A 26227-nucleotide genomic window follows, 5' to 3' on the forward strand; every position below is an offset into this window, starting at 1 on the left:
ATAGCAAATAAATAAAATGTAATACTATTGTTTTTTCTTGTTTTATACCTTTATAATTTATGTTCTTATTTAAACCAATATCATGAAATAAAATTTACTTAACGCAACTAAAACTTATATAATTCTTATAATCTGACTTTAAAATAGTATACGAATTAAATTTAAATGTATGATCTTAATATTTTTCAAAATTTTAAATTATTTCAAATTTATATGAAAATAATAATGATATAACACAAAATTTCTTTTTCTTTTAAATAAACTAAGTAAAATCTTTATTACTTTACGATTTGATGTACTCTTTGACTGCTTTAAATAGCTAACACTAAATCAAAATCAATATAAGTAAATTATACTTAAAAAAATCACCATTTTATATCAAGTAAAAAATATTCACTATTATCCGAATCAAGGTTGAATGAAGATCAACAATTCATTTCCATAATAAAATTTCAAACTCAAACAAATTAAATCAAATATCATTTAGAGGAGAGTTAAAAATAAAAGTAGCAAAGTCATTTTTATTTTACACAACCAGCACACAAATTAAACCAAATCAAAGTGAAAACACGAAATAGTAAAAAAAAAATAATCCTCATTGTATATTTCTTTTTACCAGGATCAATGAACTAAGCTCCTTTCTTTTGCCATGGCTTCAACACTCCGACAACAACAACAGCAATAATGACTAGAAGTAAGATAATGGCATAGCACATACATTTACGAGAGGACTTTTGCAACTTCTTCGCCTTTTGGAGCATCGTGTTTCCCGATTGGACATGATCAACCGCATTCGACACCTAAAATAACAGAGAAAAATATCAAATCAATGTCGTGTTTTACTCTCAACTTGATTATTCTTCATTATTTTCATTTTCAACAGTTATACCTGTGTTTCTATGTTGTCGAGCAAGTCTCCTTGTGCATCCACCAAGACCACCATATCTAAAAAAATCTGCATAAAAACATTGAGCAAAGTTAAGATACTAAGGCCTCATTTGGTTTCTAAAAACATCATGTTTCATGACGTTTCAAAATATGATCTCCATCAGGATGGAAAATCTGACAGAAATGGTGTTTCAAATGAACCCCCAATATATATGACACGATTACAATGAAATTAGTAAGTATAACAAGGCTTCTAAGTTCTAACTAATTCGATTCAAGAAATTGTTGCAATATGCTTTTTAACGGGTAAACATTATCGAAATATGTAGTACAAATTAAAAAAAAAAAACATGCCAACCCATGTCAAATGCTAGTGTTTAAGCTAGACAGAACAAGCAATAAGTTGACTGAAAAGCTAGAATCAAACTATCCCTTGATTAATGCCCAATCTTCAGGCAACAACAGCCATTTAAATATTGAACTTAAACAGCAATCAGAAACATTAGTCTGAGCTTGTTTGATCTTCGGTTTATTTGGGTTATTACAAAAACAAAACATTTTTATCACATCACCTGTCATTTCAACCATAAAACACTTAATTCTAAGAATATAGTCATTTAACCAGAATAATCCCAAAAAATCAACTTTTTCATCAAACAGGATTTTGATTTCATAACCTAGATTTTTTTTCAAAATAACCCACATCAAATAAGTTCCGTGATGACTAAGGAATTTAAACTGTTGCATTTTCTTGTTTTGTAACTTTTATCTATTTCTCATATGATTTTCATTTGTTGCAAACAAACAAATATTGTTAAATGTGTAAGCTGATCCATTATTGTGGTCTGAATCCAATTATCTCATGGTATAAGTATGTAAAAATAAGATTTATTTAGTTAATATTGGTAACAAATTCAACCAATTCAACTGACCAATTTTGGGAGATTTGTACTGATTAGGGTAGGGAGATTCGTATTGATATCATTCACAGATCTTATAGAATGAAAGGGACATGATATTTTTCGATGAAAAACAGACTATTATCATATAAAAATAAGTGGCTTAATGGAAGTTGTTCAATTAACACGTGTTCAAGACTTAAAGCTTGTTTGATATTGGATAATTAAATAATCATGGATTATTTGAAAAAATAAAATCTTGTTTGATGTAAAAGTGAATTATTTGAATAAAATGACTAAAATATTCTTAGTATTAATATTTTAAAATGTTATAAAAATAAAATCACAAAGTTAGAATTCTAGCTTGAAAGGTGGATCATTTGAAAATAATTCCAAATTTCAAACAAGCTCTTAGTATGCCACAGTTTCTACTATTAGAAGTAGAATTCACAACAATTCTATTAATAAAAACTGTAACATTTTAAAAATAATGTTAGTAAAAAAATCCTTACTTTCTATACAAGTTAAATTTGAGTAATAATTGTATGCGAGAAAACAATAAACTCTTAGTAACTTTTGCTAATGCTCATCCATTATTTACAATTTCATACCTATGTTACTAAAGGAAGGGATTTCATCTTTTATAATTTTTAATTTCCAGTTAAGTTAACCAAATCCAACACGAGGGAAAGCAATCAATTAGTCTGTATTACCTGTTGAAGCTCAAGCAGTTTCCTCTCAACTTCTCTAACTGCATCATGGCGTTCTTGCATTTCTGCCAGGGTATCCATTATCTACGAATGCATGTAAAACAAGAGATCAGATGGAGACCTTTTACTTCAAGTATGAAAAAATAAGGAGTCTACAAGAAAAAGATAACGGAACATGAAGTGTTATAGTTTTTAGGTATATCATTTTTCTTAAGATGCCCTAAATATCCAACAAAAAATAATGTCTCGAACAAACATTATTCTTTTCAAACTCAAGAGAAAGATTCCGAATAAAACATGTACATCCAAAATTCAAGAAAAAAATGTGAGGGTAGTTTGGGTAGGACACAAACAAGAAAAACTGTGTATTTGAGGAACATGATTTTGAAACATAATAACATGGCAACTATCAGGAGAGTCCAAAGTTCACACTTTGCAACACCATTTTGTGGCGAAATTTGTATACAAGAGGTATAAAGAACAATGCCCTAGAAACACATAAATCATTAATCTTGGACTTTCAATATCTAAGATCATTATTTGTATGCGTCTGTATGCAAGTATTTAATGGTACTAAACAAAATATATATTTCATATGAGAATTATCATTAGCAAGATAATAAAATATGAATAACCAAGAACAGAAGTAGTTTGACAAGGAACTGAATGAACATCTAAAGTGAACTAAGAAAAATGGAACATCACTTCTTTTATTCACCTAGGATATGATAAATGATGATATTTATCTAGTTGACACGACTCACATTAAAGATGTAAAAAAAGACTGAAAATGGAATCGTCTAATTGAGTTAAGAAAACGATGACCTTAAATAACGAATACAAATTGAAGGTGACTCAATTTGCAAAGTGGCCAATACAAATTGAGTTGAAAAGAAAACTGAAGTACTATGCAGTAATACATGATTATGCAGAAAGATGGCAAATGAGATGGTGAAGCTTCATACTTATAATTTGTCACTTTGCATCATTATTATGACATTCCCCATTCTCCTCTTTATTTTGTTACTTTATCTTGTATATTTGAATTCGCATTAACATTTCAAAAATAAAATTCACTGAAGATCATGCACAACACAATATGAAAGGAAAAATGACAATAATCATTACCACTGTGTTGCCTCACTAATGGACAACAAATTTATCGGGAAGAATGGAAGATAAAGGACATCGGAAAGGGTAAAGGATGAATATCAATCAGTCATTTATGTACTATATTTTCTCCCATTCAAGAAACTCAATAGAATTCGGCATGTCATTAGTTTTTTCATGTACATAAATTAAGGGCATGTTTGTCATTCACATAGTAGGCCAGATTTCACCAGAAAAAAAGTACATAAACTGTGAGTAACCATTAAACTGGATGGAGGAGATATTTTGGTAGCAACAAAAGGAAAATGTGAAAGAAAATTGTCATAAAAGGAAGGGTATGTAGTGAACCTGGCCTCTCCCTTGTTCCTGAATTGCTTTCTGGAAAATCTGCTCACTGTCCCCTGTCTCAATCAATCTGTCAACTGTCTGCACGAAATTAATGAATTGTAGATAAACAAGTATTCTTCCTGAAATACGATGACAGTATAATGCAAACAGAATAAATAAGATTACCTCTTCATCAGCTCTAGTGCCAGTAACTGATTCAAATTGAACAACAAAAACTCCATTAGCAGGATATCATATAGTCAAGCATGATGCGTATAAATCAGGAAAATTTTCAAATAGCCCGTTGAACTTACAAAAAAGCACAAATCACCCACTTTTCATTAAATTGCTTAATTCTCACCCATTTAACTTGTTCTCAAATAGATCAATATGTTTAAATTAAACTAACACTGTTAAAAATTAAGCTATTCCAAAATCCTCCTCATGAGCACATCTCGTCATATTGTAATTTCCTTTTTATTTTCTCTCTTTTCAACACACCTTGTTGTATATTCTTCTTCTTGCCTTTCATTAGCCAAACAATAGCAAAAGGGAGAAGGAATTCTAGATGGAACGTTTAAAAGAATTGGCTCAATTTTGAGAGTCACATATTGAACCATTTAACAAGTTCTATAGACTAGTTGAAACAATTTAAAGTTCAACTAACGATTTGAGACTTTCTTGCAAGTTCAAGGTGAGATTTGACCTTTATCCCTTTAAAGGTATGTAATTTCTTATACCTGTATATACGCGTCTCTCGACAACCTCCCGATATTCTTGATGGATGTTTTCTCTCAGTGTCTGCAAGCATTTTCAAGAGTTCAGATAAACAGAAATGGCGAGCAGATTAGAATAACCCTAGTAAATAATATTTCAAATGTACCTGAAATTCAGCCATTTTGTCCTTGAACTTCCTTTTCAGTGAACTGCGGTCAAGAAAAAACATCAGGCTGTTTAGTTATCTACTTTTTTCATGTTGATTATGATCTGAAAAAACTACATTTGTTATGAAAAATCCCAATGATCCAAAAAATAATCTCTGATCATGAGCAACAAAAATTCTCTATACCAAATGAAACAAAAAAATTACACTATAATTTGTCTCGTGATAAAAAAAATTAATTTGTATACCAACAAAACTTACTTTATAATCTGGATCATGATCAAAAAAATATCTTATACCAAACTAAAATAAAAAATCACTTCCAATTTTAACTTTGGCAATTTACTAACGAGATCAGATCGTAACAAAGATTGTGACAAAATACTAGTTTTCAAAAAATAGATAAGTTCTTTAATTAGAAAGATCTTTAGAGATAGAGCCATGTGGAAGAGTTTAGAGGTGATAAACATGCTCATACAATAGGTTCTTGTTATATTACCTCATACTATTTAGTAATCATGTATGTACATAGATACATCAAATTAAGATCACATAAGATGAGATGCAAAAGAAAATGTGTTCTAAACTTACACTGTAGTTGCTGTCCTTGATCTGTCTACACCCGTTCCTTTTCCACATCCAGGTTTCTGTCTATTGGCAAAATTCTGGAATACATTAAAGAAGAAGGTTAGCCACCACATATGCACAAAAAAAGGAACCAAGAAAAGAGACTAGCAGAACAAGCTCTTACATCTTTGTCCAAGTCCTCAATCTTTGACTTAATAAAGCGGGCAATCTTTCCCACCTCATCAATATCTTTTTGCATTTTCTGCTTAATTGCTGCGGAACATTGATATGCAAAATAAGCTTCATTGTATTTTATTTCCTGATTCTCAAGAAATACAGAATAGACACCAAAAAGAAAAGCCTTCTACGATCTGTGTTCCTATTATCAGGATGGATTAAGAAAGAAAGTATACCAACTAAAGACCAAATAAGCTCCACAGAGCATAATCAAATATTAGCAACAGGTGTATAATTGGGGCGCTTAGATGGTACTGATTGTAGGATGGGAAGATGTAAAAATGTGATATCTTGACTTCATTTTAGAACAAACTAAATTACCTTTCATTGAAGCAGCTTTTGTCACAGCTTTTGACTCCTCATGGGCACTCTGAAATAGTGTATGGAAACAAAAATCAAAGGGAAAATAATAATAGGATCATTTTCTAAAAAATAAATTAAAACCCTCACATGTGCCAACATCATCAAATACTAACAGTTTCCAAAATTCAAATTAAAGCACTCTCATACAAGTTTGTTCAAATGCACCACACCATATTATCAATCAACAATTTTCACAAATGGGAGGTGAAACAATGGCACTATACTAAAATAATAATAAAGAAGCCACCTTTTGACCAGATTTATAACTTAATGAACCCTACAAATCATACCTTCTTAGAACTACCACAATGTATTTAATACATTTCATGTCACAAATCAATGCAACCAATAGGCTATCCATTAAAAATGAATAGAGCAACCTCAATAATCATTGATATAGTATTCCACTATAGAATTCAAACATAAAGCACTACTAACAAGAAATGTTACAATATCAGAATGAACTTCACGCAAGGAAATACTTGAGTTCCTGTAAGGTAATCACTAGTTATGCCAACCAACTGGCAAATGATAACTAATACAAGCAGTTTTCTTTCAGTCAGAATAGTCAAATTTCAATCTTTTACAAGAATGTTGAAAGAATTGTAGTGAACAAATTTCTTAGATTTGATTTAATATGCTTAGTATTGTTGTTTTGTTTTGAGTTGCATTGTTTAGACTGTTTTTACGTGTCTTGGTCATTTGTTGGTTGGGTTGTTTTTGTTTTGAGACAGTTGTTGTTCAGGTTGTGTTGTGTTGTTGTTCAGATTGTGTTGTATTGTTGTTTTTATGGACTTCTACTGTTTTTGATGATTTTGTGCTTATTTTTTCCAAAACGACGTTTTTCAACAAGTAAGCAAACGGATAATTCTACTTCATTCAAAAAGTCAAATTACAGCCCTGTACAAGAATGTTGAATGAATTATAGTGAGAAAATTTCAATTTTGTGTTCATGTCCTAAACAAAGCCAAGCACAATAAAAAAACAAGAGAAGTTTAACACTTTAGTCTCCGCTCCTTCACAAACACATCAAAGTAGCAAAAAAATATTGAACTTACTAGTTCCCACCAAATTACATTGAAAATACAAATTCAAACAAACTGTTATTTTCTCTGTACAATAAAACTGTTGGTCTAACACAATAACTTTCTTATTAAGTCAGTAATCCAATAGAGAGGCTCCAAATGGACTAACATTGAGTTGTTATTGTTATTTGTACAAGCAGTCCATGTTACTGCAGCAGTGAAAATTAAATGTGATTGTTACCATTTTCTAAGTTTCATATACTTGTGGAATACTATCAATATCAAGTACACATAAGAGTTAAATAAGCAAGGTATACAAAAGAGAAAATACTTGAGCAACTTAGAGGAGCATAGAGATTCATCATTGATTTGTATTAGGAGAGGCATTTTAGTCGAAAATGGAAAAACAAAATCCAGAAGTCAAACAATACAACTAGAGAAAACATATCTGAAAGTAAAATGCACATAAAACAGCGACATTTAACTGACTTCAGCATAAGTTTAAAGTTGCATTATGAAGAGTAGCATGAAACAAGACACCCTTACCTGGAGTTTTTGGAGAAGCTTATTGAGCTTTTCATATTGCTTCTCAACCTCTTGCACCTAGCAACAAGAAAATAATGTTAGCACATCCCACCCATTATAAACTAACATAATGTAATAAGTGAAATCTTAATTCAAAGGGTGATTTGATACAAAACCTGCTTGAAGAAATTCTCCAAGCCTATATCTCCAGAGTGGGAAGTGCGGTCCATCGCCATTTCAATATCACCCCCTCTAGCCTCATGGCGAGGGACCTCATATGAGTCCTACACAAGCATCAAAATATACATTAATTTTGAAATTTTTAAGTATTATCAATATTTCTTTTTCAGTTTGATGGACTTGAATCAGGGAAGTATGAGTAGATTTTAGATTTAAGTGTTATGTATCAGCAATTCATAGACTAGAATCCTGCATATATGCACAATCAAAGTATCAATCTAATCAAAACCCTATATAAATCTTGGATTTCTATACATGGGTTTTGATTATCAAAAGTAAAATTGATAGATAGATATTTCAAGTTGTGGTTGATTTAAATCTTTCTCTGACTCTCCCCATCCACATTCTACTCGGATTTAATTCCTCCTTAAGAACTCTTAAATCCGATCAGCATTTCCCATACAGTTGTAGAATTAACACACGAAACATTCAGAAAGTGAAAGACTTACCCCTAGAAGATCGTTCATATCGACAGTAGATTCTGGTGAGCTGGATTCTCAAAACAATTCAGGAGCTTTCAGCCGTTCGAATCAATAAGATCTTCGAGCGTATGTAGAAGAGAGAGAGAGAGAGAGTTTCAAATAAAACCCACTAACTTTAAACAGAAACCTAAGAACAAAATATTTGTCAGGTTTGAAGAATAAGAAGGAATCAAACAAACATGCCCTAAGACCTGATGAACAGACCAGCGACAGACTGGAAACGCTAAAAGAATATCGATGATAATAGGAGAGAGAGAGAGAGACACTTTTTTTTATATTATTACACAACTAAATAATATATAAGGGGAGAGACAAAGAATGTAAACAAGGGTAAGTTTGATTTTTAACTTATTAATTAAGTAATCCCTAACGTTAATATAAATAGAATAGAGAAAAAGACTTTAACCTAACTTAACATAGAACTAAATTCTCCCCAAATCTAGAGATCTTTGTATTGGATTTTTTTTTTTTAAATTGAATTTAAAATTTTAAGTAAAAATAAAAATAACAAACTGCACGACCCTAAGTTAGAAGAATTAGACAAACGCAACAACTAAAATTAAGGATATCAATTATAAATTTCTAATTCGAGTTGATTTGTGAAGGAGATTTTTCCAGATTTTACATTTTGTTGACCGAAGCCGAAATGATATTGGTGTCTCTCGTCTTAATTAGCCTCAAACACTAATAAACAAAAATTAAATATAATTTATAAAATTATTTATATATTTTTTTAGTATGTAATCTTAATTTTAGGAAATAAGATTAACACAAAAGAAAATGTGATATTTTGTAATGGTAATATAACTAGTAAAATATTGTGATAATATTTTGGAGATTATTTATCAAAATATTAGTGTTGACCTAGTTGAAACTTATTTAAAATGTGCAATCGGTCATTTTAGAAAGCTAAAGTTTTTGCCTTAAGAGCATCGTTTCCAGTCTCAATTCTATATCTATTAGAGTTTCGAGGAACCGAGTATTATATAAACTCGTGTCATAACTCTAGTCTGTCTTGATGTAATTTATGTATTGATTTTCTCAATAATATTCTATCTTTCCGGTGAACATAACCAAGTTTTATCTTAATGAATCACATTAAATTTGTGTTTTTCTTTAGAGTTTACGTCATCTCACGTATTTCGTTACAATAGAAACAAAGATGGTAACGTATTTCGTTACAACAATAGAAACAAAGATGATAAGTAAATTCTCCGTCCCAATTTAATCAATTATCATCCATAACTATGACCACCCCACCCATGTATAGACACCTAAACCCTTAGAGAAATACTTACCGTTGTTTGAACTTATGGTCTATAAACTGATTTACCAACTAAGTGATATTATTTTTTTTTTATAATTTTGAATGTTATATATGTTAACTGCTTCATAAAAAACACAATTATATTAAAAATAAATTATAGTTTAAAATAACTTTAGTTGAAAATTTAGGTATTTTTAAGCAAAATTTTAAATCATTATCTAGACACCTAGTTTTAGAATCTTTATGTTAAATTGATAAGATCGTTAATAATTCATAAATAAATACATGTTGATGACTGGTTAATCTAGTTGGTACCAAAAGAGATAAGAGCTAGCCTCACATGGTGTTTCTCTAATTAGACCAAACAAGCTCGGTTAGACCTTCTTGCCTTCGACTCCTGTGACAATGAACAATGACAATTATCACTATTGCTTGGTTTGAAATATGATAATCTCAAGTGACTTATAATACTTTTAAAAAAAGATAACACAAATACTTCAATTAGGTAATTGTGTTGGGTTTCACTTTGTCTATTATGTCTCTTAAATATTGACCTCATTATAATATAAATAAAGTGTAAAATATTTAAGGCGAGAAGATATTTTTCTTTAGTTAACTTTTAATTATATATATATATATATATATATATATTATTATATTATAAATAATATATTTTTAAGATTTTAACACATAATTAAACTATTTCATTAGAGAGTAAGGATAAAAAATGTGAATTTAATGTCATGAATAGTGTCGAGATCGTTTGAGTGAACCTGTGAACTTAAAAAATAAAATTTATAAGTTCACTCAAATTCTGACTGACACGTTATTCTTGACCGTATTCATGACACTCAAACTCTACCAAACTTTTGTTCTCTTTTGTTATTTTTAATTATATATTATTTATTTCATAAATAAATATTTTTTTAAAATTTTAATTATATAATTAAACCTTTAATTATTTTTTTTAAAGGTGAATTTTTATTAAAAAGAGCGCAACATTCGTTCTTTACAAAAGGGAAGGAAAAAAAATAAAACAATAAATAAGAAAACAACGTAAGAATTTTAAATGTCAATAAGATAAAAAACAAAAATTTCAGTCGTCCGTGATTTTGTTTCTAGAGCTCACTTCAATCCATTTAACCTAGAAGTTAGCAATTTTTTATAGTGTATTACATTGAAATTGAAGGAGGGTCTGCATAATGGCTCACATGCTCTTGGCAATGTCACAATAAAGAAGAATGTGTAATTCAATGGTCATTGCACGTTAAATTAAATAACACAATTAATTCCTTCCCCTTTCGATATAGATAATAAATCAAATTATTCAAAATAAGCTAGTTAGATTAAGTCACTTTCTATTCAATTGCTATTAATAAAAGTGTGATTGAATAATAGACTAACCTAGCTCAAATAATCAGAGTAATTCTTAAAAGATTAAATATTATGAGTTTAATTCATATTTATAATACCTTTTAAGTTGAAATGAATGTAATAAGGTCTTGAAAGTGAAATTATAAATGAAATGGATGAATCAAATCTATTTTATTTTTATTTTAGAATTAGAAAAATAAATTTGAATTAAATTAAAAGAAAATTAATGAATTAAAGATCAAATAAATGTTCTACCTAACCAAATGTGGACTTAAGCCAACATCAGCCGTAAATAAGGCCCAACTGTGCTAGCTTACCAACAAAATTTAAATAAAATAAATAAATAAATAAATAAATAAATACAATCTCTTTCCTTAAGATCTAGTTCTATTTGGACATCCAAATATTAGTCTTGTTCATCTAGTCATATATATATAATAGGGTTATAAGTCAACAAAAACTACTATTTGTGTGTGCATATGTAACGTTTTATAGATATAATTGTCTTCGTAGGAAATATCCAACAAAAAACAAACCTACTTTTAATTATTTTATGTGATATTTATATTTTAAAGTTAATTTATATCCATTTAAAAAAAGATACATGTCTGATTATGTAAAATGTTACTAACTCTTTATTTCTCTATAATAATCTAAACTCAATTCATATTTACAATTCATTTGTTTTGTTTTTTTCTTTTTCCAGCATCTTTTAGCAAAATATCAAATGGGAGGAGGGGAAGTATTCCAGACCAAGGCCAAAAACCGGCTGAAATGAAAGAAGGGTTTGCCCGAAAAGTTACAAAGAAATCGAAGAAAAAGAACGAGGAAGAAGAGGTGGAAACAGAGAAGAATATAAGGGTTGGTGAGAGTAAGGTGAAAAGAAGGTCAAAATTGGGAAAACTAAAACACAAATTAGATAAGGTAAACATCAAAATTGAACTACTTTTGGTGAAGAGAAACAAACTTATGGTGATGATCATGAAAAACAAAGAAAGTATAATCTAAATTCTAGACTAGACATTAGAGATGCATTATTATATAAGATCTTTATATATGGATAACAATATTATATGCAATGTAAATTATATATTGTGCTTTATTTATTTTGTATCTTTTAAATATAAATATTTATGGATATTCTGCCTATTCATTCACAAATCAAGAATGAATAAAAAAAGTTGTGGAGAAATATCCTTTTTACGATAAGTCAATTAATTTTCTAAGGTAACAAGTTAGCAAAACTGTCATCTTGACTTGGATTAATGTTTTTAAGATAATAGTTGTCACTCTTATTAGTTAACTAATATCTATCAGGTATTATTTTTTTTTTAATATTAAAATTCGTGCGTGGCATAACAGGGGAATTTGTGAAAAATAGACAAATTAGAGTTTAAGTTATTGTTGGTTAATTAGATGTTCCCATCAGAATAATTTATAGATCTAATCTAAACATCTAATCATATGATCATGCATAATGGATAGAATCATGATATATAGTTTATAGAAATATACTTTTGATGCGTGAATCGGATCAGATCTGGTATTAATGAATAATCGAGAGCCCCACGTGTTGCTCCTCTACTTGGTCCACACGAGCCCGACTAGATCTATTTACTTTCGACTGCTAGGACGAAAAAGACAAAGGGGGAGCAATCCAATTGCTAGATTAAAAGATGATTTCTTCCTTTTAGAGTTCTCACCGTAATATAACAAAAGCCGTTTTAAAAGAGGAACAATTCTCTCTCTATTCACTTATGTTTTCTTGCAAATAAGTGAATCCTTTTGTATTAAATAAAATTCCATAATTAACCATTAATTATATATTATTTTATTTCACAAATAAATAATATTTCTTATTATTAATAATATCTAATATGGATTAATTATATATTATTTTATTTCACAATCTTAACTCCATAATTAACCATTAATTATATATTATTTTATTTTATGAATAAATAATATTTCTTATTATTAATAATATCTAATATGTATTAATTATATATTATTTTATTTCACAAATAAATAATATTTCTTATTATTAATAATATCTAATATGTATTAATAATTAACCATCTTTCTCGTTTATCTAGTCGGTCAACTCTAAGTGTGTGACCTCATAGGACCCAATTATAATAGTTATAGGTTTAACCCCATTAATCGTAGTTGGCTTCTAGCAAAACACTACGACTCCTAAAATAATCGGATTAAATTATATCTGTTAATTTATCTTATCTAAGTTTAGTTATTGCACATTAAATTTAAAGACACAATTCCTTCTGTTATGACATTTTTTTCTCATTGATTAGTCAACTACTAAAACAATATACAAATTCACAATTGCAAATTCTCATTTTGATATATGATAAGTTTTTCTTTGGAATTTGAAGGGAATTATTGGTGACAATCAAGAATCAAGTATGATATATATTTTATTTCCATCGGCCAAACAAAAGAATTGAGATTCAAATTATTTAAAAGAACATACAAGCTCTTAAAACAAAATTTAAGCAAACTCTTATTTAGTAGTATTTGTGGTGAGCCCAAATCCAAAAGGAAACAAGGGATCATAATGTGCATCCCCAACATTCATAGGCAACTGATCAACCGTCTTAAACCAAGTTCTCGAAAGCTTTCCGGTGAATCCATAGTCTCCGAATAACATGTCGGCAACACCCTGCCCTTCACTTCCGGGCAGCCAAGCCGCAACAATAGCATCCATTTGTGGTACTAACTGCATGATTGTCACTGGTCGACCTGTGACAAGAACGACAACACAATTGACGGCTTCACACACATTTTGGATCGTGTTTGGCCCCGGTTCAGCGATTGTCAAGTTCAAGCTATCGCCTTTGGTCTCGGCATAGGGTAGCTCCCCAACCACAACGATAGCATAAGAGAAGTTTCCTTCCTTAACAGCTTTTGTGTTGTTAACATTCTCTAAATAAACAACTTCGGTCTCTTTCTCGACTGTGTTTTGTATGGCGGAAAGGATTGTCGTGCCTAAAATGATCACAAAAAAGTTATATATCTTCTTTCAACTAAAATGACATGAGTCCAATTGGGTGATATTCTGATGAGAAATAGTCAACAAATTTATTTGAAAACACTTTCTTTCGTCTAATATGTAATCTGAATGTGGATAATAAATAGAATTTAGTTAATCAAATATTCAAAAAGTTATTGATATTGATCCTAAACTAGAAAGTGTTTTTGCATATTAACAAAATAAAATATCTGTATTCAATCAAAATGACATTGGTCCATTTGGAAATATTTGTTTGATGTGGGTATGAATTTAGATGATATTAAGATGTGAAATTTGTCAATAGAAACATTTTTTTTCCGTAAAATATGTAATATAAATATGGATTGAGATGAAATAATATTTTGAAATATAATTTAGTTAAATACATATTAACGATTTCTTATCTTGATCCGATAACTTAAAGTGTTGTTAGATAGTCACATTTCGTATAAAAAAATGAACAAAATCAATACCTTCGGTGTTGTTGTTACCGCCAATTCCTTGCCACTCGATTGTCCAACCACCGCATTGATATCCAAGATTATGGGCATGTGAGCCGGCGACAAGTATCTTTGGTGCCTTCTTGGAAAGTGGCAAGATCGGTTTATCTACGGATTCACCATTCTTCAACAAAACAAGGCTTTTTCTAACCGCCTCCCTAGCCAATTCTCTATGCTTCTTACTACCTAAATCTTTTACAAAGCTTTCGTCGGCAAACGGATTTTCAAACAGGCCCATGGTGAATTTTACGCGCAAAATCCTCCTAACTGCATCGTCAATTCGCCTCATGGGTATAAAGTTGTTTTTCACCAAGGTGGTCAGTCCATCGATGAATTCGGTATAGTTGTAAGGAATCATGACCTGAAATACACTTGGTAGTTGGTATGGTTAACAAATATACAAAAAGTTTGATATCTACCAAAAATAAAAATAAAAAAGTAGCCACAAATTGTAAAGAAATAAAAAAAAACTAACCATGTCAATACCAGCTTGAACTCCAGCCAAGATGGAATATGTATAGTTAGCATGGTCTGGTGTGGTGATCCTATCAATTCCTTGCCAATCTGAAATAACAAAACCCTACAACAACAAATAAACAATAAATCAATTAGTCATAAGTTCAAAATATCAATCATGCTATTTTAAGTTTTCTATTCTATATTATTTGGTTCAAAATATCAAATTTTGACAATTTTATCGAAATAAATTGCTTGGAAAAATCACATACTCTAAAGCGCATCTTTTTCTTGAGACGATTAGTGATGAGATCGCGATTTGCATGCATTTTTATCCCATTCCAACTAGAGTAAGAGACCATAACTGTGGATACACCATCACGTATAGCATTGTAATAGGCCGGCATATGAATGCCTAATAACCCATGCAAATCTATCACCGTATTGTTCTCATTTATGCCTTTCGTCGTTCCTCCATCACCCACATAATGCTTAGCACAAGCCGCGACTTTGTCTCTAAAATGATCGAACACAATTGAAACAAAAAAAATTGGTTTAGACAATGATTCATAAATTATTTATTGGTCGTCTCTTAAACTTAAGAATTAAACTTACTTGCCACCAACGTAAGGGGCGCCCTTCCTACCATTGATAGGGATATCTCCTTGTAATCCAGAAACCAAAGATGTCATCGATTGAACAATTTTGTGATCTTCACTATAACTCTCGTAACATCGTCCCCATCTCGGGTCTCGACATACCTATGAAAATTTTGAGCTTCTATATATAATCCAAATATCATATATATATATATATACCATTTTAAATTCATAGAATTCTTACAAACTCACCGCAATACATGGCGCGAAAGCATAGCTGATGCCGGTTGCCCTAACTTCAAGGGCGGTCGCAACTCCAATTCTCTTAACTAAATCAGGGTCCCTATTTAAAACTCGAATAAGTACCCATTGATTGAGTGATGGAAATAATCATTTGATTGAATTTACTTATACCTTGTTGCTCCAAGGCCTACATTGTGTGGGAAAATGGTAGCCTTGTAGGCATTATTATTGCCATGAACAGCATCTATACCATAAATCATTGGGATACCAAGAGGAGTAGACATTGAACCATTTTGGAAATCATTAACCATTTTGATCCATGCCTGAGGACTTGCTTGCTTGGCTGGAGGACTTCCTCCACCACTCAACACACTTCCTATATTTTACAACAAAAATACATTATTAATGATTATAATTCAATCTGTCTTCCTCCAAATATTTCAAAAACATTGTCAACTTTTTATTCGATATAAAGTATTTTGATTAGAGAATGCGTTGAAATTGGAATCATATATACGCGGATCTAATTTGATTTTTCTTTTATCAAAATTGTACGTGTTATATATACACATTTTTTACTTAAAAATTATATATGTTATTGTAATTTCCAATATGTGAGAACAAAATTAAATGGTTAGAAGCAAATAACACAATACTTTTAACATTTTAGATATTTGCACTTGAGATATTTTAACTTAAAAAAATAAAATTTGATTGTGATTTCCAATTTGAGAACAACATAAAATGGTTATAGAGGCAAAAATATCAATAATGAAGTGCGGTTACAAAGTTATATTATTTTATTTGGTATTAAATAAATGTTATATACTATCTTTAATTTACCAATGAGCAAATAAACCATAAATAATAATGTGCACAAACAAAAATGATTCCTAATCTTTAATTAAAGTTCCAAACAACTCTCAAATTTTGAAATTTTATAAAATAGGTACAAATTTTCTACTAATCTTTTAAAAATAATCGCATCAACAATATACAAGTAATGATAGTAAAAACAAAGTCACAATTATCGATACTTCGTATATAAGTTAGTTTCTCAAATAAACGAACATCATTATTGGATTATTTACCTATGAAGTACTTAGTCATGACGTTTTTAGAAGCAACCGATCGTTCAATCTGAACCATTTGACCGATCTTCTCCTCTAGAGACATTCTCCCCATCAAATCCTTAATCCTTACATTTAGTAGCTGTTTAGGATCCTTATACTTAATTATCTTCTCTGCTGCCATGGTTGACCCATTCATCATCAACAACCCACACAGGATAAGTATTAAAATTTCCATTTTCTCCTGAATTCCAAAAAAAAAATGCAAATAACTTAATAATTTGAGGGTAGAATGGAGGGGTATATAAATAGTAGAAGAAAATCTGGATATTAATATTATTATCATATACTTTAATTAATTAAATGAAGAAAATATTCATCAGATTTTGGGATAAGGATAAGATTGGATTAAGAGCATTCATATATATATATATATATATATATATATATATATATATTTGAATAATTAACAAATTACTTTTTTCTATATTAACTGGTCATTTTATTATAAAATAAAAGTTCTAAAAAAGGCCCAATATTTAGAATCTTAATCTTAATTTACAGATTTATTTTATCTATGTTTAGATTTGATTTTGTAAATGTTATTTTTTTTATTTGTATATTAATATTTTATACGTAACTCTTTATTTGATCTAATAAAAATTATATTTCTTATAAAAAAAATAATTTGTATTGTCTCTCTTACAAATCAAATTGCCTTAACGAAGAGAACAATATAACAATAAAAGTCACAATTTTTATAATAAAATTTTATTGGTTCCAAACTATAATTACTACAACATAAACCATTTTTCAGAAAATAAAATTGAATAAAAATATTTTGACAATGTATTGATCAAAATGTATATTATTTCTAAATACTTGAAAATGATAAAAGTGTTATTAAATAAAAATTGACATAATATTGAATAGCATCATTTTAAGGATTCAATCAATTTAAATATAATCTCAAAAATTTCGATTTAAATATAACTAACTAGAAATATATAAGTTATATGAACGTAGATAAAAAAAAAAAAAAAGTTAATTATAAACTATGTATAAATCTTTAAAAAAAAAAAATCTTCTAAGATTATATAAATATAAAAATATAACTTATCTATATATAACTAATGACGCTTAATTAAAAATGTTGAAGGTGTAAAACACGCTCTCTCTGCATAATCATCCACAAATCAAGTCATTTCTCTTTCCTAATTTAATTATTTTCTCTCTCTTAATAAATATATATACATTTATTTCATAATATATATATATATATTTCTCTTTTTTAATATAATTATTAGTTTTCTTATTTTATAAGAGTTTCTCTTTCCTATCATAATTATATTTCCATAATTACTAATTTATCTATAATATATTTCCTAATTAATTTCAATTTTTATTTTCTCTCATTATATATATATAATTAATTAATTTTGTATAACTAATAATTAATTTATTTTTTATTTTATCACTTTTTCATTTATATATTGAGTTTCCTTCCTAACTAATAAAAATTATTTTTTAAAATTATTAGTCTCCATATTTATTAAATTAATTTTTAAAAAAAATAGTTAAAATATATATATTTATTTTCTCCTCATATTTATTATGTATATATAATTTATCTCTCATAATTAATTTGTGTATTTTATCTCATTTTTTGTATATATAATATATTATGACGAAAATAAATGTAGGGTGACATTCACGCTCCCACTACAGCTCACATAGGCTTATTATATTTTTTTAACATTTTATAATTGTTTCTCTCCTATTATAATTACCATAATTATTAATTTATTTTTACTAATTCATTTTTATTTTATTTTACTAATTTCTCTTTTCTAATTATTATTTTTATTATTTTATCTTAATATAAAAAACATTCAATTTAATAAATTAAATATTAAAAATAAATAAGAGAAAAACGTTAAATTTAATAAATGATAAATTAATGAGAATTAAACATAAATAAAAGAAAAACAATATAAATATTTGTGAATTTTTCTTTCTCTCACATGTTCTTTTTTTACTTTTTTCGTTTCTCATTTATTCATTTTTTTACTTAGGATTTTGGATGTGCGAGACACTATCATGCACTAGATGAGCAATCTTCCATCCGTAAACGTTGAATGACAGCATCAACGTTGAAGATTTCGAACTGGAACGGATGAATTTTAAAGACAATTTCACTCTCTCCTCAACCTGTGGTAAGCTTTCTTCAAATAAATAAACTGCATATATCTTATGAACCCTAAACTATTTATCTTTTACGTTTACAGAGATGCAATGCTAACTGGATGATTGTCTCATTGGCCTTTTGTGTATATATATATATATTATATATATTTCTCTTCCTTAATATAATTATTAGTTTCCTTATTTTATAAAAGTTTCTCTTTCCTATCATAATTATATTTCCATAATTACTAATTTATCTATAATATATTTCCTAATTAATTTCAGTTTTTATTTTCTCTCTCGTTATATATAAATAATTAATTAATTTTGTATAGCTAATAATTAATTTATTTTTTATTTTATCACTTTTTCATTTATATATTAAGTTTACTTTCTAACTAATGAAAAGTCTTTTTTTTAAATTATTAGTCTCCATATTTATTAAGTTAATTTTTAAAAAAATAGTTAAAATATATATATTTATTTTCTCCTCATATTTATTATATATAAATATATATATATATATATATATATAATTTATCTCTCATAATTAATTTGTGTATTTTATCTCATTTTTTGTATATATAATATATTATGACGAAAATAAATGTAGGGTGACATTCACGCTCCCACCACAGCTCACATAGGCTTATTATATTTTTTTAACATTTTATAATTGTTTCTCTCATATCATAATTACCATAATTATTAATTTTTACTAATTCATTTTTATTTTATTTTACTAATTTCTTTTTTCTAATTATTATTTTTATTATTTTATCTTAATATAAAAAACATTCAATTTAATAAATTAAATATTAGAAATAAATAAGAGAAAAACGTTAAATTTAATAAATGATAAATTAATGAGAATTAAACATAAATAAGAGAAAAACAATATAAATATTTGTGAATTTTTCTTTCTCTCACATGTTCCTTTTTTTACTTTTTAGTTTCTCACTTATTCATTTTTTTACTTAGGATTTTGGATGTGCAAGACACACTATCATGCACTAGATGAGCAATTTTCGATCCGTAAACGCTGAATGACAGCATCAACGTTGATGATTTCGAACTGGAGCGGATGAATTTTAAAGACAATTTCACTCTCTCCTCAACCCGTGGTAAGCTTTCTATTTATTTATTGTTTTCAAAAAAACAAGCTGCATATATCTTACGAACCCTAAACTATTTATCTTTTACGTTGAGATGCAATGCTAACTGGATGATGGTCTCATTGGCCTTTTGTGTTAAATCTAACCTATAACAGTTGCCAATTTCAAACGGAGCTGATGAATTTCTAAGGCGATTTCACTCTCTCTTTAGACTACTTTATATATAGATTTTAAGAGAAAATTTTAAGAGAGAAAACAGTTTAATATTAATTTTTAAATAAATTAAAATATTTATAATTTTTTATTTTATTAAAAAATATAAAATTATAAATAATTTTTTATTTTATTAAAAAATATAAAAATAATGTGTAAGAATATATGAAATATATATAGACAATGAGAAGATAATAAATAAATATATATATATATATATATATATATAATAAATAAATGAGGAAAAAGAAAATAAAATTTTAATTAATTATTAGAGTTATAAAATATATATATATAGGATGAGAAAGAAAATAAAAAAGAAAATTAATTAGGAAAGATATATTATTAATATGAAAGAGGAATGAATTTTTAATATTTAAGATGGATAAATTTATAATTTTAGTGTAAGTTTAATCAATCATATTAAACGTCATTATATATATTATTATTATTATATATATTATTATTATATCATAAATATTTATATAAAAAAAATAAATAAATATTTAATATTAAATATAAGTTTATATAAAATTAATGAATAAAAATAATATATATGTGAGATATAATAACAAAAATTATAATTAAGAAAGAAAAATTAATAAAATAAAATAAAATTTAATTAGGAAAGTTAAATTAATAATTATAGTAAGAGGAATAAATTGGTAATTATGTATAGGTAATTATGATAGAAGAGATAAATTTTATAAACTGGTGTAATGTTAATATTGGTTTTTAAAATTTTATTTTTTAAATAAAATTTTATTTTATTTTTTAAATAAATATAAAATTTATTTGTAAGACAATATAATTTTTTTTATATAAATATTATATTTTATCATTCATTTTATAATAATACAAAAAAATTATATTATCTTACAAATATAATTTATTATACTAATTTATTTCTCTTATCATAATTATTAATTTCTCTTTCTTATTTTTTTATTTTTTTTTTTCTCATGTAAATATATTATTTTTCACACAAATTACATAAAATATATATTATCTTGTTAATAATTTTATATTTAATATTAAATATCTATTTATTTTTATTTTGTATATCTAATAATTAATTTATTTTTTATTTTATCATTTTTTTATTTATATATTAAGTTTCCTTCCTAAGTAATGAAAAGTCTTTTTTTTAAATTATTAGTCTCCATATTTATTAAATTAATTTTAAAAAAATAGTTAAAATATATATTTATATTTATTTTATCCTCATATTTATTATATATATATATATATATATAATTTATCTTTCATAATTAATTTGTATATTTTATATCTTTTTTGGTATATATATATTTATTATTTTTTCTCTCATCATATATATATATATATACTAATTTATTTCTATTACCATAATTATTAATTTATCTTTCTTTTTTTATTTTTATTTTATTTTTTCTCTTATATAAATATATTATTTTTCACACAAATTACATAAAATATATATTACCTTATTAATAATTTTATATTTAATATTAAATATCCATTTATTTGTATGTAAAAATATTTATAATATACATAATAATAATAATAATAATAATAATAATAATAATAATTCTCATTTATCAATAATTTTTATATAAATATTTTTTTTTATATTTTCACACAAATAAATTTTATATTTTTTTTAATAAAAGAAAAAATTATATATATATTAATTTATTTAAAAATTAAATATTTTAAAAACAAATAACATTTCTCTCACCTAAAATTTATATATATTAAGTTTTTTTCCTAATTTTTTTCTCTCTCTTATCTTTTATATATATATACCTAATAATAATAATAATACTTAAATTTTCTCTTATAATAATTACTAATTTAACTCTTATTTCATAATTACTAATTTTTCTTTATTTCAGTTTTTATATATATTAATTATTTCTTCCTAATTAATATTTTTTATTTTCTTTTATAACTTTAATAATTAATTTATATTTTATTTTCTTTTTATATTATTTGATAGATTTCGTGGGGCTCCAATTATTTTTAATGTTTAATTCAATCCAAAATTTTTTAGATAAAGAAGTAATGCAGAAGTCAGTTGTGGGAGAAGATGAGATTGATGCACAGAAGGATGTGGCGTTCATTGCGTCGTCTTCTACTAACATTCCACGTTGTAACTACAAGTATCCTTAAGGTACACATTAATTTTTCTGAGTTTCGATTGATCTTGTATTCTGTTACACTTTTTGATAGACGACCTACTAGAAAATTGTTCTGTTGCAGGACATCGTAGATGGTGAGTGCATCGTCTTCTTCCCCCGATGAGACGACGGTGGTGATGAAGACAACGAGGAAGAGGAGAGATGAGAAGAATCGGAGGAGTGATGTGATAGTTGTAGGATACCAAGTGTTCGACGAAATGACAAAGAGAGATTCTTAATTTCTCATCTCCTTTAATAAATAAAACTTTTATATAATTTTCAGAGGAGAGTGCACCTTCCACCATTTTTTCAACTTTTGATTTCTAAAAGCTATTTAAATAAATTTTATTCTTCCTAATTGCTTAAAGTTTGAGCCAATTTTAAATTTTTTTTTATAATTGAATCTAGTGTTAATTATGAGATTATATAAAAATTCACCACTTTACTTCAACTATAGGCATTGTTTAATTCGATTATGACATAACAATGGTTGTCATAGAATTGCCTGGTTCATATAATTCATCTTATTATCATTATTTTAAAAATATATTATTAATTTAAAAGAAAGTTAGGTCAAATGAATTTTGCAATATACAGTGTAATATATTAAACAGACATTTCATAATTATAAGATAAATAGAAAGAAAAAAATTCTTATCAATTTTAAATATAATCATAAATCAAAGTAAAATCTAATATAACAGTCAACTTATTAGAGATATATATCATAACAAAATAAATGCGGTAACTTAAAATATTAAATATTAAATGGTAGATACAAACTATTATAACAAAAAATAATAAATTGATTTGAAATGCATATTAATTATAATAAAATAAATGTGTTGTCTTGAAATACTAATAAATGAGTGAAAATAGAAATATTATAATAAATAAATAAATAATTGTTATATAATGTGTAATAATAATTTAAAATTATTAAATATATATTAATATTTTGTATATATAAAGATATATCTTTTATATATAAAAATAAAGAGTTCTACGACTTTATTTTAAAAATACTTTTATTTAGAGTATTTTACAATTAATTATTTTATTATTAATAATTTTTATCCTCATTTTTAATATAATTCTTATAATTTCACATGTTTATTCATTATTATTCATTTTTTTTAATTAACTTTTCATTGCTAATTTGGTAAACTTGCTCTAAATATTTTATACTAAATCATCTCATCATACGACTTTTTATCTTTACTCTTCAATATTTTGTACTTGCATTCATATATTTAACAACCATTATTCATTCATGTTCTTAAAAGATTCAAATTTGCACCTAAATCAAAATTCAAACATTGGTTTTATTGGTGTATTTTAATAATTATTATTTTATATCTATAATTTTGTGTATTAATATATAATTTATATAATTATCAATTTAAAAGAAACTACCTAATTCACCTAACAAATCTCGTTCTTTGACACTATAAAAAACAAAACAAAACAAAACTTAAACAAACAAATAAAAATGTCGCATATGTATATTTATAAAAAATACTAGATTCTCGCAAAAATACAACTTAAACAAATTTATTAAAATATTGTAGGATTATGTTTATAAAAATATTTGATTCTCATATAATTTTGGCCTATATTTATATAAATATTTAATTTAATTTAATTTAAATAAAAATGTTAAATAATTTAATTTAAATAAAATTATTAAATAATTTAATTTAGTTAGTATATTGTATAAGTTATAAGTTTAAGTCTTATATATATATATATTTTTTTTAATTTATTTTTTTAATTAACTGTTCCAAATTTCGAGAAATGTCAAAATGGTAGTCCACAATTAAACATTATAATACGTAGATTCTATAAATTTAATGTAGGAAATTTGTTTATTTTGCAAATCTTAGAAAAATATTGACAACTCCAAGTCACTTTGAAAACGTTGTGCAAAATTCATGGCCTAAATTGATTTTAGGCCTTGTATTTTTAACATAACTATCAACATACTTAGTAATAACAATCTCCAACCATAGTTCTATTAGAATCTCTTTATAGGTTTGTTACATTACAATTCTTATGCACTCTCTCGCTTATTTCACATGTTATGTGACATAACAATTTCAAAGTTACAATATTTGCCTATTCGGTATGAAAAATAAATTAAAATGACAAAATAATGTTATAAAAAAAATTACAACATTTTAATCACCCTAAGATATATATAGCTTAAGTGACATGAGTGGTTCTTAAGAGATCAAAAGTCATATGTTCAATTTTTATTTAGAACGTTTTAGTGAAAATCATGATCGTGGAGTGTTATTATAGTTTCCTACATTAATACAAATTACAACTTTTTTATACACAATTTTTGTGCAAAATAATGTTAAATATCACTCTCAATTTTATTTTTTTTAATAATTTTTTTAAGTTATTGTGTCTACACGTAATAATAATATAACAAAATATATTTTAGAGTGATAGGGAAAGGGAATAACGTAACATCACGTTATTGATTGAAAAAAAATAAAAAGAAAAAGGAAAGAGAGTAGAAAAAAAAATTTTATTATTTTTTTAATCAATTAAATTGAAAAAACATCATTATTTTCTCAATCATTCTCTCTTCCAAATCTCATCCCAATTATTTTTGTTTTAAGGTTCACTATAATTATAATTGTAGTTTCACTAAGATTATAACCAAATAACATTATAACAAAGGCTCTTATTTATAAGATAATAAGAAGGCATCATGGTAGCCTAAGAGCAAGTAAAATATAGCATAAGACAAAAATAATATAACACTAATATGTTTAATAAACTCCTTTTCTTTTGCAACAAAAAGAAAAACAAGAAGAAAATGGAATCATACCAAAATTTCATAAATGGAATATAGATCAACTAGCCTATTCAACTTGTATGAGAAGTTCAAAAACTACACTTTCTTTTGGAGCCATTAAAAATGGCAATTAGTTTTTATTTCAATAGAATAATTATAATTTTGTTTTAAAAACAAATTCATTAGAGTATGTTTGGATAAGTAGAATTGAATTTGACATTGAAGTTTTAATTTAATGAGAATTGATTTTAAATTATAATTCAATCACAATTGGTATGTTTGAAAAAAAATATATAATAAAAATAATTTTAATGTATATTATCTATTTTATTAAAATATTGGTTTGACACAACCAATTAAGATAGCTCAAGTATCAATAAAAAAATTTAATTTCAATTTTCATTAAAAAAAAATATTTGTTCAACATGTTAACTTCATAGATTCAAAAAAATATTATCGGTTCAATATTTTAACTTTCTAAATTGAAGAACAAAATATCGGTTTAACATGTTAATTTTTTAAATTAAAAGAATATATATATCAGTTCAAAATGTTAACTTAGTAAACTAAAAAGGAAAAAAAAATATCGGAATTTTATCATCTTAAATTCAAAAAATAATTTATCGATTAAAACTTTAATCGTATTTTAAAGTTATTTTATTAAAAAAAAAATATAAAAAAACAAAAATTTAGAATCACAATTCCAAACTAAAATTTGAAATTAAAAATGATGAAATTACACCAAATTAAATTATAATTAATATTAAAGAGTTTATCAAACTTAAAAATAACTTCAATTTAATTTTAATTATTTTTTATTTAGAACTTTATAATTTATATCCATGACATTATATCTGAATGGAGTATAAAAATATATTTTATTCTTAAAATAGTAATGTCGTTTTTAGAACACAATATTGTAGGTCTTTAATATTGCTAGTT

The 26227-nt window shown here is 26.0% G+C and overlaps 2 protein-coding genes across 2 annotated transcripts; both read right to left on the reverse strand.

Annotated features, from left to right (window-relative positions):
- Window positions 1–417: 417 nt before the first annotated feature.
- On the reverse strand, window positions 418–8496 carry LOC124919201 (syntaxin-132-like). The gene is made up of 13 exons (XM_047459383.1): window positions 8224–8496; window positions 7711–7818; window positions 7556–7612; window positions 5943–5991; window positions 5569–5657; window positions 5409–5482; window positions 4818–4860; window positions 4675–4735; window positions 4121–4146; window positions 3956–4033; window positions 2501–2581; window positions 890–955; window positions 418–800 (listed from the first exon to the last, which is right to left on the reverse strand). Exons 1-13 carry the CDS (start codon window positions 8239–8241, stop codon window positions 630–632), a joined length of 921 nt encoding a protein of 306 aa, XP_047315339.1. The 5' UTR covers window positions 8242–8496; the 3' UTR covers window positions 418–629.
- Window positions 8497–13418: 4922 nt separating this feature from the next.
- On the reverse strand, window positions 13419–17034 carry LOC124922059 (beta-glucosidase BoGH3B-like). Its single transcript, XM_047462785.1, has 8 exons — window positions 16818–17034; window positions 15898–16102; window positions 15736–15826; window positions 15500–15645; window positions 15157–15400; window positions 14904–15008; window positions 14402–14789; window positions 13419–13903 (listed from the first exon to the last, which is right to left on the reverse strand). Exons 1-8 carry the CDS (start codon window positions 17032–17034, stop codon window positions 13419–13421), a joined length of 1881 nt encoding a protein of 626 aa, XP_047318741.1.
- Between the last annotated feature and the right edge of the window lie 9193 nt (window positions 17035–26227).

Source organism: Impatiens glandulifera, chromosome 1 (genome assembly GCF_907164915.1).
Source record: "Impatiens glandulifera chromosome 1, dImpGla2.1, whole genome shotgun sequence".
Classification (NCBI taxonomy): Eukaryota; Viridiplantae; Streptophyta; class Magnoliopsida; order Ericales; family Balsaminaceae; genus Impatiens; species Impatiens glandulifera.